This window comes from Hippopotamus amphibius, chromosome 8 (genome assembly GCF_030028045.1).
Source record: "Hippopotamus amphibius kiboko isolate mHipAmp2 chromosome 8, mHipAmp2.hap2, whole genome shotgun sequence".
NCBI classification, from domain to species: Eukaryota; Metazoa; Chordata; class Mammalia; order Artiodactyla; family Hippopotamidae; genus Hippopotamus; species Hippopotamus amphibius.
The window spans coordinates 102,218,519-102,235,734 of NC_080193.1; the positions used below are offsets into that span (position 1 = coordinate 102,218,519).

General features: G+C 42.0%; 1 protein-coding gene across 2 annotated transcripts in view; it reads right to left on the minus strand.

The window, feature by feature from the left end:
- Positions 1-8,759, minus strand: part of FAM117B (family with sequence similarity 117 member B) — an 83,497-nt gene extending 74,738 nt beyond the window's left edge. For both annotated transcript variants that reach the window (XM_057746623.1, XM_057746624.1), the window contains exon 1: positions 8,032-8,759. In XM_057746623.1, the coding sequence (XP_057602606.1) occupies positions 8,032-8,638 (607 nt within the window). In that variant the 5' untranslated portion in view covers positions 8,639-8,759. The remainder of the gene's footprint in view (positions 1-8,031) is intronic.
- Positions 8,760-17,216: the final 8,457 nt, after the last annotated feature.

The window sequence follows — 17,216 nt, forward strand, 5'->3', positions numbered from 1 at the left end:
AATGAGGAGCCCATGCACCACAATGAAGAGTAGCTCCCGCTCGCCACAACTAGAGAAAGCCCATGTGCAGCAATGAAGACCCAATGCAGCCAATAAATAAGTACGTAAATAAATTTTTAAAAAATCAATTGAAATGACAGAAAATAAATTTGCTAGAAAGAAGAACAAAGAGATACACAAATGGAAACTAGGACAGAAATAAAAAAAATCATAGGTTCAATCCAAGAGGTTCTACATAGTAGTGGTTCCAAAAAGATAAAACAAAGATAACAGAAAGGAAAAATGATAGAAGAAAATTTTCCAGAAACAAAGAGTCTCTTGAGATTGAAAAATCCCACAGAGTAACTAGCACACTGAATCGGAAAAAAACAAAAACAGAAAAAAAACACCCTACACCAAGGGCAATCATTTCAGAATGCTGATAACACGTCCATAAAACCACACACACACACACACACACACACACACACACTACATATAAAGGACTAAGAATCAGAATGGCATCAGACTTCTCAAAGTAATTCTAGAACCTAAAAGATGAAGTCCTTTTAACTTTCAGCAGAAAAATTATTTTCAACCTAGAATTCTATACCCAGTTAAACCATTAAGTGCATAGACAGATATGTGTAGACATTCAAGGTCTTAAAAGATTTTGGAGATTATGCTCTAGCAAAACAAGTTCCAGAGATCAGGGTATCCACAACAAGAGAGAGGTGAAGGTGTTCCCAGAGAAGTTCCAAGGCAATAGCAATGCCTCACACCTAGAAATCAATGTGAGCCACTTCGGAATAGGAGGATAGAAGATTCCAGAAAGACTATCTTCAAGAAAAAAAGTAAAGCAGACAAAATACCCGATATGTTTCAAATACTTAAAAAAAAGTTTGTTATCAAAAGTTTGGGTTTGAATTAGTCATAGGTACATAGAAAATGAAGCAAACAAAAAGCTTTTTCAATTTCAAGGAACTTAAAAAGTTGTAAAGAAAGGAAATATAATTGTCGCATACCACAAGGTTCTGCTGTAAACAGTACTTACATAGCCATAATAATTTAAACATTAATAATTATTTAACCAAAAGGGTGCTATAACTACAATGGGAGGATCAGAAAGGACAGCAGTAAGGGATCTAAGTCTACATTTTCCAAAGTAGGAAGTCATTATATAGTACATAAAATTGAAAAAAGAAATCCTGAAGCAGTATCAGTATGTTGTTTAGAAATATGTAGGTAAACACCAGAAGAAACCACTAAGAGGTGAAAGTGGCTGTTTCTAGGAGGCAAGAAGTGGGACTGCAGAGAGATGCAGCAGGGAAACAACTTATTTGATTATAAGTTTAGTGCTATTTGACATTTTAAATTACATACATGTACTTCGATAAAAATAAAATTAAAAATTTAAAATACAGTATTTGACAAACATGCTGTTTTTTCTTCAAGTAATTTGGAGATGGAAGTAGCTTACTTTCTCCACTCCTCTCCTGTCTATTGCTGAGTTATCGATCATCTTAACCCACCCTTACCTCCTCTTCATCCTCAGAGAAAGAAGTGTCCTTAGTCGTTTCTGAGATTCCCAGACTACACCATGTGCTGGATCCCACTGCCTCTCACATTCTCCATGACCTTGCTCCAGCTATTATTTCCTTCTCTTGAACTTGCAATTATTCATTCTCCTGTGAATCCTTTCCCCAAACCTATAAAACATGCTGAAGTTTTCCCCATCCTATAAATAAACAAATGAACTTAGCTCAATTCTTCATCCTGTTTTGTCACTTTCCTTCCTTACAGTGACATATGGGTAATTTATACTCTGTAAGAGTAATTTAGGGACTTGCCTGACAGTCCAGTGGTTAAGACTTTGCCTTCCAGTGCAGGGGGTGCAGGTTCGATCCCTGGTTGGGGAGCTAAGATCCCACATGCCTTATGGCAGAAAAACCAAAACATAAAACAGAAGCAATATTGTAACAAATTTAATAAAGACCTTAAAAATGGTCCACATAATAAAAAGCATTAAAAAAAAAAAAGAGCTATTTATAACCATTATCTCTAGTTTCTTACCCACCACTTTAATCTGATTTGTGCCCCCAAAATGCTACTCAAAGATCAGCAACAGGACCTAAACACCAATTTTAAAAGCCTATTCTCCAGTCTCAGCCTACTTGCTAAATCTTCACAGAATCTGAAAATCTTTACCATCTCCTCCTTGAAATTCAAAGCTTTCTTTTGGCTTTCTCAACACTATTCTACCACCACATTCTCAAGCTTCTTCATTGGCTTTTCTTTCTACCCTTAAAATGCTCGTTTTCTCCCAGAGTTGTATCCTCAGCATTCTCCTATCATCTTATCCATCCTCGTTATTAGCCATTTCAAGTATTGCCCACATGCAAATACTTAGCACGAAGTATGGGTTAAACAAATGTTTACTGAGCCAAAATAAATGAGTGCCAACTTTTTGCCTCCAGTTCAAACTGTACCCCCAAGTTCTAAAACTGTATTTGCCACAATTTAGAAAATTATCTGGATGTCCTGAGAGCACAAACTAAGTATATCCAGAACTGAACTCATTTTTCTCTTTTCAAACTGGCATTCCTCACTGTGTTGCTTATCTCAATTAAGATAAGCAACTATATCCTCAACTCCTCCTTTCTCAATCCCTATATCCAACAGGTTACTGTACGGAACCCAAGTCTCCTAATCTCTTTTATCCTTGCCATTCCCACTGCCACTGCACCTAAATTCATGTGCTCGATACCTTTGTGAGTTACTATCCTACAGTCTCTTCCATGTGAAATTCAGTCTACTCATTCTAAATATTTATCAACTCTATGCATTCCAAGAATGTAAATACCACTAATATAACAAGTTAACTTTTAATGCCTAAACCCTTGGATGATGAGGATGATAAAAAAAAAATGATGTAAAAATAACTAATATCAAGAGATTCCTTCCTATACCCACACAGAGATTACAAAGACTTTATCCTTCTAACAATCCCCTATTGTAAAATATTAATAGTTGACCCTTGAACAATGAGGGGTTAGGGCCACCAACTCTCTGCATAGTAGAAAATCCGCATATAACTTCAGAGTCAACCATCTGGTACCACAGTTCCACATGTGCAGATTCAACCAACCTCAGATCATGTATATTGTAGTACTATTTATTTTTTAAAAATCTGCGTATAAGTGGACTAGGGCAATTCAAGCCTGCTTGGTTCAAGGGTCAACTATACTATTAGTTAGCAGTCCTTTCTTACAGGTGAAGTGAATTTGTCTAAAGTTAAACAGCTACTAAGTGAGCAGTAATGCCAAGATTTGAACCCTGACAGTCTGGCTCCAGAGGAATTATCCACGGGATACATTTGAATTCATACATTCTATTCAAGGCCATTCTGAAAACTCACCTTTCTACTTTCTTTTTTTGAATGCTTGCCCTCTTTCCTCCCCAATATCCTATACTCTACATTTTAAGACATAGGACTGAATATGATACGTATATTTTCACACCTCTATGATGCAACTGTAAAGTTCTGTTCCTCTTTTTCCAACCCAAAGCAAAAGCCATCTCCTCTGACAGAACTTCTATACCCACTCTCTACAGAATTACTCACTTCTCTACGAGTCCAAAGCACTCACATTATATACTTATGAACCTGTCTTACATGGCTGGTTTGTGAGTCTCTGGAGTTCTCTCTTTTACATTCTTGTATTGCACAGTTACTAATACAGAGTAGTTCAATCAAAGCTTACAGAACTGAACTTAATTCAATACAAACTCTACTAGCCAAGATGCTGAATTAACAGTAAGGTTCTACTTGCCTCAACTATCTGTAAAATACAGATATTATAAACCAAAAGGATTCCCCTGAATGTGTGAAGTTAGCAGCAATCCTTCAAATGTTAGAGAAATATCTAATTCTTAAAGTTGTGTACTTCACAAAGTACTAGAAAGCAGAAGTCTAAGATGCTGCAAATATGAAGTTCTGTTATACTACTTCCTGATTATTAGTCCAGAGAAATCTATCTCTTGCTGCTGCTCTTGCCACACTCCTACCTCAATAAACAACCAAATTCATACACAACATAATAAATCCAAAGTAAGGGGAAAATTAGCAAAACACAACTTGCTATCTACCTATCAGCCAGCCATGCTGCGAAAATAACTTTCATACATACTGTACTAATGCCCTTTTCTCTAAAGGGGAGTTTTCAAACTATTTTCCTTCAGTGCTTATAGTGACTTTTTCAAATTTAGAGTTCAGCAAAATCAATGGGGTGGGGGTACTTTCAAGACTGGAGTAGGGCCTGGGAACTTGCGTTTTTAACAATGACCCTGAGTGATTCTGATACAGATGAGCCACAGACCACACTCTGAGAAACAGTTCTGGATGTTCTTTGCCACCTGAAATTTCATACAACCATGAAAACTAAGCCTACACTGGCAATTTATGTTATATCCACCAAAACTAGAAGCAAAACTAATATGATACACAATAGCTAGCTTTTATACTGAGGTACTATGCTGAGTATTTTTCAATTTTCTTTCATTTAATCCTTACCACCATATGAAGTAAATATCATCACTGCCCATTTTACAAATGAGAAAATTAAGGGTTAGAAAGCTCATCACTTCCTCATATCACATGGTTTTTAGGAGGTGGAACATGGTATCAAACCCAGAATGTCTACCCAAAGCCTCCTATCCTTTTTTTTTTTTAATTTTATTTATTTATTTATTATTTTTTGGGGGGTACACCAAGTTCAATCATCTGTTTTTATACACATATCCCCGTATTCCCTCCCTTCCTTGACTCCCCCTGCCTCGAGTCCCCCCCACCCTCCCCGCCCCAGTCCTCTAAGGCATCTTCCATCCTCGAGTTGGACTCCCTTTGTTATACAACAACTTCCCACTATCTATTTTACAGTTGGTAGTATATATATGTCTGTGCTACTCTCTCACTTCATCTCAGTTTCTCCTTCACCACCCGCCCCCTCCCAAACCTCAAGTTCTATCCTTTTTATGCCACCTATTCGTAATATATCTATTTGACATTGTATAGAGTAAGACAAAATCGGGTAATAGGAGGGAAGGCACAAAAACTTCGTCTTCTTTACTGTATCTACAGTTAACACCCATTGCCTAGTTACCTTTTCTAAGCATATCTCAGTTCCCAATGACAAACCACGTCACCACAGAGACAGCAGGCACTGAAGGTGGGAAGTTTAAAGTATCTGTCAGGGATGGGTGCTTGGATTACCTTATACTGAATACTCTGCCACTTACCACCTATGTAATCTTAGGTAGGCCCCCTGTACTCCTTTATGAAATGGGATGATAATCCTATTTTAAGGTATAACATCTGTAAAGCACCCAACACATAGAAGGTAAAATGTATTGCCCTCCTCCACCTTTTATTCTATTTATTGACATTTCTAAATGCCACTTAGTTTTCCTGGGCTTGAAACTACTTCCTAAAAGTAATAAACCAAGAAAAGGAAGTTCTCGATTAGCCAATGATTAACTGTAACCCTGGGGGAATAAAGCAACTGGGTAGGGAGCTGACTGAATAGGGAGACCCCTCTACAGATCCTGAGACCTCCTGGGGACTTTCAGACTGGATTCCTAACAAAGATTAGGGCATCCAATTCATCTCATAGACACCTAGAAGCTAACAGCCTGATCCAGATGGACCCTGGAATTTGAGTCACATGAGGTTTACTTAATAAGGTAGACCCTTGCCCTCTACCAATAGGGATGTCTACATTTCATTGAGGCTGCAAACTGGCAGCAATCTCCTTTAATCAAAAAGGGAGTCTCTGCTGTACACCTGACACTTTGTATATCAACTATACTTCAGTTAAAAAATAAGAATAAAAAAATATATTTTTTAATCTTTAAGCGTCTCATAATTAAAAAGACTCTCCTTTTCTTCCAGATTTAGTCTGAGAAAAATAGCAAATGGTCTAGTTTGTGGTATGAAGACAAAATCAGAAAATATTTGTCCCACTCTGCACAGAAGTTTGCTAGAGTGAAACAAGAACCCATTCCTGGGAAGGAAGCTATCAGACTTCCACTTTAGTATAACTTAGTAACAGGCAGTATCCCTTTTCACACCTACCTGAAAGTGCTGCATTGGGGGAAAAAGAGTTTTTATTTTTCTGGGTGTTTTTCTGGTAGGGGGAAGGGTGAGAGGGCTAATGAGAAGGGTGAATTTTACAACATGAATACTCTATGGAATGGCAGATCTGAGGGAAAAAACTTTTGGGAAACATGAAAAATGAGCACATGAGGAGCCCGAGATCCAGGCAAACTGAGCCTTTCTAGAGATCAGAAGAAAAGAGCACCTTCCTCCACACGCTGCCAATACTTAACGCAGCTCTCATCAGGTTGCTGCTTCTTTAAAGGTCAAATAGTTGAGAGGGCAGCCAGATTCTGTTATCAGACTGGGGTCACCACCTCCTTCTTCCATCTTCACTGCCCACTTAAATAGCTCTCATTCCCTTCCAACCTGCCACACTATGCTGGCTCCAGAAGCTTGAAGGCAAACTGAAGCAATTATGTTCACCAGATACCTCTAAGACTTGCTTCAAAACCTAAGAACATGTTTTGATGTGTTATATACTTCCCCAGGTTCTAACTTACACATCATGAAGCTACCTCCTTGATATAACGTAAAAGACATGGTTTTGAAGCACCACCCATCAGAGTTCAAATGTCCGCTCCACCACTTGTTACTTCACCTTTACAACACCTCCCGTGAAAGTTAAAATGAGATCCTGTAGGTAAATCACCCACCATAAGTAAGAGTTCAGTAAGTAATAGCTATTATTTGAGATAGAGGGAGTTCCTTTACCAAAGTTTAAAAAAAGCATTTTGTATTTTCAAAGGTTTAAAAAAGTACATTTGTTCTAGTCACAAAACATTATTGACGATTTTTCAGGGCAATTCTCTCCCCCAAAAGTATCCATTGTCTAAAATCTTTAATAAACAGTAGAAAAGATTCATCCCATTCCCCGCATCTGAATGAACCCTTGAAACCACTTCGTCTGTTTCATTTGGTTAGGAAGTACTGTACTAAGTTTCCTGAGATATCCAGCCATTCTGCCTAAAGATCCTAACAAACTCCCAAAACAGGAAAAGACAAAGGTATATGTTGGCAGTATTAATACATAAGCTAAAAACCACCCATTTCTCTTTTCAGTAGATTCTCATTGGAAGGCAATCAGATGATAAATTTTCTCTCTTTCCATTTCCACAATCTGAAGTTCTCTTTTGAGCTACTCTTTATGAATGACTCCCAAGGAACCCAAGAGCTCCATTCAGGACTTTCCCAAAAAAAGCTCCCAGGTCTACAGAAAAGCGATTTTTAGGTCCTTAAAATAATAATGAGACAAACCTTGGATCTTGTTTTTAAAAAAAAAAAACAAATGGTTTTACAACTTAAACACAAAATTAGCATATCAGAAATACACCAGGCCCTCATACAAAGTCCATAACCTTCCAAAGGAATCTTGCTTAACTTACTTCTCCCTTCCTGCTACCCACTTAGCAAGTCTTAGAAAATGCTAACACGTCTCTTCAGAGACCCAACCAAACCTGCTATGCTAGTGCACTCAAGTCCCCCCCAGACCAAAACTGTTTTGTGACAGAGAAATACTTGACAACAGACATGTGCTATACTAACATTAACCGTGTCACTAAAGTGACAAGCCACTCTCAGCCTTACCCCCAAGGGAGGGTAAGCAGTAACCAGCGGGCGGCCAGAAACCAGGTTTATCATTAACACAGCAGCCGAAGCACAAGGTTAGCGGCTGCGCTGCCTCGGACGGGCACGCACGGAGGCCCGACAGAGGCATGAATGAGACGCCCGCGGAGCGGCGGAGGGGCCGCGGGGCCGGCCCGGGGAAGGCGGGGCCACACGTCCCGGGCCCCGCCCCGGCCCCGCGGCAGCACCGCAGTCCCCGCGCGGTAGCGGCGCGCGCCCGGGACGCCTTCCCGCGGCCGCCTTCCCCTGTTCGCCTAGCCCCCAGCACGTACCTGCTTTGCAAACCGGGGCGCTCGGGCTCCTCCTTTCCGGGGAGCTGCGGCTCTGCTCCGGGGACCTCCGCCGGTGCCGGACGCGGGCTGGGGGTGGGGCCGCGCTCACCTCGCCTGTCCACAGGTGGGTGGGCGACGAGCAAGGCGACGACACGGTGCCCAGCAGCGGCGGCGGGGGCTGCGGCCGCGGGGGGCTCCCGCGGGCCCCGGGCGCGGCGCCGCGCGTGGGGCTGGTGCCTCGCGTGGACGTCGCGGACGCGCCCGTCTGCGTGGCCACCGTGGGGCTGGTGCGCGCGGCCGCACTCCCGCCGCCCCGCGTGGGGCTCGTGCTGCGCGAGGCGGTGCGCGGGGCCCCGCCGCCGCCGCCGCCCGAGGGGCCTGAGGCGCCACCACAGCAGCCGCCGTTGTTGTTGCCGCCGCCGCCGCCGCCGCCGCCGCCGTTGCTCCGCGTGGGGCTGCCATGTTGCTGCTGCTGCTTCAGCTGGAACGGAACCGTCGCCCTCATGGGCTGCAGGCGGCTCCCGGAGCCCCCGGCGGGGGCGACCGCACCGCCCCCGAGGGAGCCGGCTGGCGTGGGGGACCCACTGCGCCTCACCCGCTGGGACATGGTCCCCCCTCCCTGGTGACTGGGCGCGACGTGGGGTTTTGTTGTTGTCGGGTTTCAGGGAGAGGATTCTCGAGGCCGGAGGGAAGGCCCCCGCGACGGGGTGACGAAACCGGAGTCCGGGGTGCTGGGGGCACACGGGCCGCGGCCGGCAGCAACGAGGTGGTGCAGCCGCCGCCGCCGCTGCTGCTCCTCCTCATCAACAATAGTGTCTCCTCCGCTGTCCCCGCCCCCCCGCGAGCGCCCATTGGTGCCGCGTCAGCCGCGCTCGAGCCGCTCCGCCGCGCCCATTGGCTGCGAGCAGCTCGGGTCCCGGGCCCCCGGGGCCTTACAGAGCCTGGGTTTGCGCGGAGACCGTCTGCTCTTTAAAGAGAAAGAGACCCGCCCCCCGGGGGGAGGGGGAGCGGAGGAAACAGGCTGTGTGTGTATGTAGTGTGCGCGCGCGTGTGAGTGTACACGTGAGTGTACACGCGTACGCGCGCTCCTGGCCACGCGCATCTTTCCCTTCCCACTGGGGGGAGCCCTGGGGACTCAGATTCTGGAATATTGCCAAAGGGAATGCCCCCGCACCAGAGCGGTCCCCAGGGATGTCCGAAGTCCTTTCCCCAAAACTCATTTCCTTACCTCAGTGTTGACTGGCACAGTCCGCCCTACGCTCGTCTGCTTCTGCCTTTTTTTCTTGATCTTTTTGTTCTGTCCTAATTCCATCAACGTTTGGACAGGGCTCAAAGGAAAAGAAATTTAATTAATCTTACTGGCATTTTACACCTTGTGTCCCTTTCTCTCTCTCTCTAAGCTCTACAAAGAACCAAATCTCAGAAAGATTAAAATTGCTGGGTTGAATGCGGTTTTAGATTGTATCTATGAAGTCCAGTTACCAAATGCTGTTGCTACATCTCCGGTATCTCAGATAATCAAGAATTTATTTTAATCAGCTGCTTCACAGTCCACTGATACCTTGGAAAGATGCCTGCTGCCTTACAAGTTTAAGTGCCATAGTTTCAAAGGGCCTTGTATTATCTTCACAATCATTATTTGAGACAGAACTGGACCAGCCATTCATATTTTTGTCTAGTGGAGAAAACAGGTCCTTGTAGTATGGGCAAGAACTGAAATAACACTAGTTCTAAAATAACCTTAGAGGCTCCTATCAAGACAAAAAAAAAATTTTAAGGTGGACTCATACTCCACATACTCATTTCTCAGGCTATAAACTGCCTCTCCATGACCTGTTTTCACTTTACTACTTTATTAGGTATACATTCTAGACAGATTTCATATTGTAAAAACATGAGAGTAGAGGGCCCAGTATGCTTTGCTCTGGACCTGAAATTCTACTGGTCCCCCGCACTGTGATAGAGAGTCCTTGAGGACCTAGAAAAGAGATTCATATCCCAGAACCACCACATGCTCTGTGGCCTTGGATGAGTCACTAGTCAGTTTCCTTATCTGTAAAATGCAGTTAAACAATACCATCTCCTTCATACAATTGTTGTGAATATCAACCAAAGGGTTAAGTGAGAATGTGGTGCGTAAAAAGTACTCAGTGCTTTGAGTCTCCATGTGATTCAGAGGCCCACATCCCTCCTTATCACGCATTCCTCCTCTCTCCCCCACCACAAAGAGAGGCCCCAAGCCCTTGTCCCAGGTCCTTCCTTAGGTTGGCTGGTGCTCTAGATAGAACTGACACCACTACCCATCCCCACAACCTGGAATGAAGACAAAAGCAGCTTCTCCCTAGACGGGGAGAAGGAAACTGCCAACAAGATCTGTACAGAGAGCTAAAGCTAGTCTTAAAACAATGGTTAAAAGAGAAGATAAGCCTTTAAATAAGGATGTCCTAGAAGCTGTACCTGGTGCTTTGTCCTGCACAAATAAGAACTCAACACATATTTACTGAGTTAAACGGAGGGAATTCAGCAGCCTTAGTGTCTTAGGCTTCCTGATTAATTACTTAAAAAAAATTTTTATTGAAGCGTAGTTGATTTACAATGTGTTAATTTCTGCTGCACCGCAGTGACTCATTTATATATATGTATGTATACATATATATATATTCTTGTTCATATTCATTTCTTTTTCATATTATGGTTTATCACAGGATATTGAATAGAATTCCCTGTGCTATACAGTAGGACCTTGTTGTTTATTCATACTGTATGTAATAGTTTGCATCAGCTAATTCCAAACTCCCAATACTTCCCACCCACCCCGCCTTGGCAACAAGTCTGTTCTCTACATCTATGACTCTGTTTCTATTTCATAGATATGTTGATTTGTGTTGTATTTTAGATTCCACATATAAATATGTGGTATTTGTCTTTCTCTTTGACTTAACGTCACTTAGTATGATAACCTCTAGACCCATCCATGTTGCTGCAAATGACATTATTTCATTCTTTTTAATGGCTAAGTAATACTCCATTGTGTGTGTGTGTCATCTGTCAATGGACATTTAGATTGTTTTCATGTCTTGGCTATCGCAAATAGTGCTGCTGATCAGTTACTTTTGATGTCACCAAACTAGAGACCTATTTGTTGGTGACAAGACACTTTTAGCTTTTCTGAGCTAAAGTACTGATTTCAACACGGGAGTTCATTAGATCAAAGAATTAAAGTATCCTTGACTCAATCACATGTTCACCTTTTGCTTGTAGTCATATTTCCTATAGAAACTCAAACACCACAGCTCCAGAAAATGCCTCTTTTTCATCTTATTTGGTAGCTTAACTCACTCATCACTTTAGGGCTTATCTTTAAACAAATAAATGAGAACACTTCTACTGAACCAGGTATTAACCATTTCTGCTCCCTTTGTACTATAGGATATTTATGATGACTTATAAATAAAACTCTGAATGTATGAAGTCATCAAAGAACACTTTAAAAAAAACCTACTGGAATACTTTAGAAATCTTCAGTCCGTTTTTAAGATTTAATGGCAACATAGGACTTCCCAGGTGGCGCAGTGGTTAAGAATCCGCCTGCCCATTCAGAGGACACAGGTTCAAGCCCTGGTCCGGGAAGATCCCACATGCTGCAGAGCAACTAAGCCCGTGCACCACAACTACTGAGCCTGTGCTCTATAGCCTGTGAGCCACAACTACTGAGCCCGCATGCCACAACTACTGAAGCCCATGTGCCTAGAGCCCATGCTCTGCAACAAGAGAAGCCACCGCAATGAGAAGCCTGTGCACTGCAATGGAGAGTAGCCCCCGCTTGCCGCACCTAGAGAAAGACCATGTGCAGCAACGAAGACCCAATGCAGCCAATAAAGAAAATAAAATAAAAATAAAATAAAATAAAATATTTAATGGCAATACATAAAAGCATCACTTACTCTTGCCCTTGACTTCATTATCTGTTGATGAAGATTCAAAACAATGTGCGTCAAGATGATGCATTGATCTTCAGATTGCTAGTTTACCTATGAAGAGAGTCTGTGTATTTGAAGAATCAATGAAATAAACATGTCTCTCTGTGGTTTAACCCTATTCTTCTTAGGATATAGTTAAATTTTCCATTTTCTCTCCAGGTTTGAAATGTGACTGTATGAAGTTGAAGAAGCAACATACTGGTTTATCTGTATTTAAACTCCAGAAGGCAAAATTATGATTGGCTCATTTGCTTCCATGCTTTTTTTAGCTATTTTATATAATCTTGTTAATGGTAAAGGAGGATGGGTTGTGAGAAAAAAAGCTTATCTTCCTGTAGTTTTTATTTTTCTTCCTATAGTTTTAGCCAGCTTTTTACAGATCTCTAAAATGCCATTAAATGGAACATTATACAGCCACTAAAATGATAATTATAAAGCATTAAATTCCTTTCACTTTAAAATGGAAAAAATTAAAATTATGCAAAAATGTGTATGCATTGTAAATAAATACTGAAAGATAAAATACTGATTTGAAAATAAAATAGTCATTTTAAGGTGGGAGTTGAGGAGGTGTTTTTTGCCCCTAAGAAATGTTGATATACAATTTCCTAATAAAAGGGGAGAATTATCAGAACTTAAATTGCTGAGTAATGTTCCCTAGTTAAAATCTGACTGCTAATTCACTGAGACATTTGTCTTAAACCATTTCCTCAAGGCCTGCCACAGCACCGCACATTCCAGTATTACTTTTACCCCTCTGACTATTCCTCGTCATTTTTGCTGGCTCCTTCTCAACCTGACCCTTAAATGGTGAGAGGACCTCAGGATTCCACCCTAAGCCCTTCACGCCATTCACTCAACCTGACCCTTAAATGATGAGAAGACCTCAGGATTCCATCCGAAGCCTTTCACTCCATTCATTCAACCTGACCCTTAAATGGTGAGAAGACCTCTGGATTCCATCCTAAGCCTTTCACTCCATTCACTCCCTGGACAGATGGCTTCATTTGTACATAGAATCCCACTGACCATCACACTGCCATCTATGTAACTGCCTGCTTGGCCTCGCGCCGTGTACATCTTGCACGTGCCTCAAATCTTGTCCACAACTGAATTTGTCATCTTTCCACCACTTACCCACCAGCAACAACTGGCTCCTCTTCCAGTTTTCTCTTATCTCAATAAATGGTGCCACTCAATGATCTAAATCAAAACCCTGGAAATCATCCTGGCTCTCCTGCTCCCTTATGGCAAGTCTGACAACGCACCATACCTTGACTACTCTAGCTTCTAAATCTCTTGTGAATCTACCACTATTCTCCAAACTCACCATCCCCTCTAGCCAAGCCTCTATCTTCTCTGGCCTGTGCTCCTATACATACCTAGCCAGTCTAACCAAGATCATCTCTCCCCTGGCCTTCTTCTCCAAGCTCCCGATTTCTCCATGCTCTCTATTTCTCACCTGTAATCCATTCTCCACATGGCATTTTAAAAATACAAATTTAATCACCTCATTCTACTGCCTGCAGCTTTCCCTTTCCTTAGGTTGAAGCTTCCAATCCTGAGGCTTAGCACATATTTCCACAGGCCCACCTCTTCCTCTCTAGGCTCTAGCCATACTGGTCTTCTTTGATTTCCCCCAAATACTCCATACTCTCATCCTGAGGTTTTCGTGCTTATTATTTCCTCTGCCTAGACCAATTCTCACTCTTGTCACTCGGCCAAATCCTGACCTGGTTTTAGACTTGCTTCCCACTTAAATTAGCTTCTTCAGGTTTACAGTAATACCATACTTCCCTGTCGTGGTCATCATAACATGATTATCTGTTCAGTATCTGTGTTTCCCTCTCAACGTTAAGCTCTACAAGAGCTTCTTTGTTCACTTAACAAGTATTCATTGGCAGCCTTATATGTGCAGAGCACTGTGAGGGGTATTGGCTCCACAGCAGTGAGCAAAGCCACAAGCTCCTTGTCCTCTTGGACTTTCATCTGCTGGAGACAGACAACAAGCAACACAGGCATGTGTGTACACACATAACCACACAAATGAATAAATTACCAATTGCAAAGTTCTGTGAAGGAAACCACAGAGTGCGGGGAAAGAGAACAACAATGGAGATCCACCTAAGACAGATGCAAAGGATGTTCTGAAAAGGCGACACTTAAGATGAGACCTGGGACTTCCCTGGTGGTCCAGTGGGTGAGACGCCACACTCCCAGTGCAGGAGGTCTGCGTTCAATCCCTGGTCGGGGAACTAGATCCTGCATGCATGCCCCAACTAAGAAGCCCACATGCTGTGATTGAAACATCCCGCGTGCCGCAACTAAGATGCGGTGCGGCAGAGAGAGAGAGAGAGAAAGACCCTTCATTGCCTGTATCATCATAGCCTGTCTCATTCAAAAGAAACAACAATACCAAAAATAAAAATGAAAAGCAATTTAATATTTACAGAAGTTTATGAAAGAAGCGCAAAAGGGAAATTTCTGTGCATGAGTCCCAGTAAACATGCTTTTAAACAGGCTTGATTTATGTGTCTCTCTAAGTTGTACTCGTCACAGCACAGCAGCAGTCTGCAATCTCTCCTCTTTAAATATCACCCCCCAAACTAGGCCAGACCTGGAAATGTCTCTTCTTTCCTTGACCTCATTCTCTCACCTTTAAGAATCCATTCTTGCTTCCTGAATAACTCCCTGCCCTCACTTGGGTAAATCAATCTATCCTTTCTGACCTCACCGTTTCTGCATCTCTACCAATTTATCCTCATCAGCACCACAGAAGCCCCAGGGCCCAGGGGTGGAATCTTCCCAGCAAGGAGTGGGAAGGAGAGAACACTTGTGTTTTCAGTTTTGTTTATTTGTTATGCTTGTGTCTGTTCCCACTACTGTTGCTGTTGCTTTCAACACTGGGAATCCACTCTGGCCACTGGATGGAAAATGGCTTGTAAGGGAGCAAGAGGAAGCCAGGAAGCTAGTAAGGCACCTATTGCAAAGAAGTTTGAGCAAGGAGGATTGCAGGGAGGAAAACAGTGGATGGAGTCAAGATCTGCCTTCTAAGTAGAACTAATTTGTCTTGCAGGTGATAGGAGGTGAGGGAGAGGAGCTCTCATGGAAGTCCGCCAGATCTCTGGCTTGAACACCTTAGTGGATGGTGGTCTGTTTATACAGATCAGCTAAAAACAGCTTTGGGATCAAAGTCAGTCTAGCTTTGGATGTACTATGCTTGAGTTTCTTATGAATTTCATTTAAAAGGAGTCATCAAAAAGGCATTGTAGGGACTTCTCTGGTGGTGCAGTGGTTAAGAATTCGCCTGCCAATGCAGGGGATACAGCTCAATCCCTGGTCCGGGAAGATCCCACATGCTGCAGAGAAACTAAGCATGTGCGCCACAACTACTGAGCCTGTGCTCTAGAGCCCGCGAGCCACAATTACTGGAGCCCGTGCTCCACAACAAGAGAAGCCACCGCAATGAGAAAAGCTTGCACACCACAACAGAGAGTAGCCTGTGCTCGCCACAACTAGAGGAAGCCCATGCACAGCAATGAAGACCCAACGCAGCCATAAATAAATAAATAAATAAACAAACAAATAAATAAATAGGCATTGTATATATGAGTCAAGTTCAGAAATATTAGTCCAGTAAGTATAAATTTGGGAGTTTTCACATATAGATGTTATTTGTAGCTATGTGAGCAAATGACACCACCAAGGACTAAGCACTACCTCTCAGCCTTAGCACAGAGCCTGGCACACACTAGATGCTCAAAAACTATTTAAGCTCCTGTCTGTCTTGCTCACCCTTATATCCTCAAACTTAGAACAGTGTCTGGCATACAGCAGGTACTCCATAATGTCCTGTGAATGGAATGAATGATTTAGTATCATTCACAGCTTCAAAACAGTCATTTCAGACCTATGTATCTTAGACTCCAAAGACAACTTGCTTTCATCATATGATGGTACCCTAGCTCAGTAGATGGTCTCAAAACCTGGCGAGAAAGACAAATACATGGTATCCCCATTATAGAAATAAGGAAACTAAAGTAATCATATGGCTCGCCTAAAACTAGAACCTAGGACTTCTGACTCAAATTCCAGCATTCTTTCAACATTGCTGGGATGATTTTCAACAGACTAGCAGCTGCTCTGGATATTTTGTGCCTACAAATTAAGATACGCTGTGAAGAAAGAAAACAGAAAAACCAAGAAATTAGGGATGGAATTGGTGAGTATTACTGCTTAAAACAATCTTCTAGTACTTTTCTGCCATGTGAGCTTTTCCATCAAGATTCAGCTAAAACATCATATGGCCTTTTCCATTTCCCAAAAGCAAGATATTCGCTCCCTCTTCTCTTTGTTCATTGATGTTGTGCTGTCAGAGATATTATACCAGCAGTTTTGTATCTTTTCACAGACTCTTTGATCTGTGTATTAAAAGAAACATTAATGAACAAAGGCATGGTATAGAACAGTGTACACTGCCAACAAGGCTTTTCTTTTCTTTTCTCTTTAAGGATTGTAGTTACGCACATGCTTGTATATGCATGCATAAAGTATTTCTGGAAATTCTCCCATGAAACTAGCCTCTTGAAAGAGGAACTGGGAGGGGTAGGGATAGGAAGAAGATGTTCTTTTTTTATGCATACTCTTTGTACTATTTTTGAAGTTTTTAAAGCATGCTTATGTATTAGTTTTAGCAAAAAAAAATTAATATAAAAAAATCTCAGTAACCAGATTATTTTGTGAACACTAAAGCTTGAAATTAGGATTTGTAAATGATAATTGCAGTCTTATATAAGCTTTGGTGTCCAAAATATATCTGTATTTTGTTTAGTTGGAATGATATTGAGGAAATCCTGATCAACAAAGATAAGTAATTACAAATGGTAACAATGTTCTTTTAATTGCTCTTAACTGGACAGATTCAGAAACCGGAAACAGGAGTAATGGAAAATATTTATTGGACAAAATACTAATCAAGCAGGGAATGGATGGAGATTTGGATGACATGAATAGCAGAATATTGATAACTGTTGAAGCTGGGTGGTAAGTATAGAGTTGTTCATTATTCTGTTGTTTACTTTGTCTCAAAGTGTCCATAATAAAATGTTTTAAAAATTGGTTCACAAAATAGGCAACTGTTCACATGCTTTATTATAAAAAAGTCAGACAAAAAATAAAAACTTATAAAACTTTAAATTTAAGGAT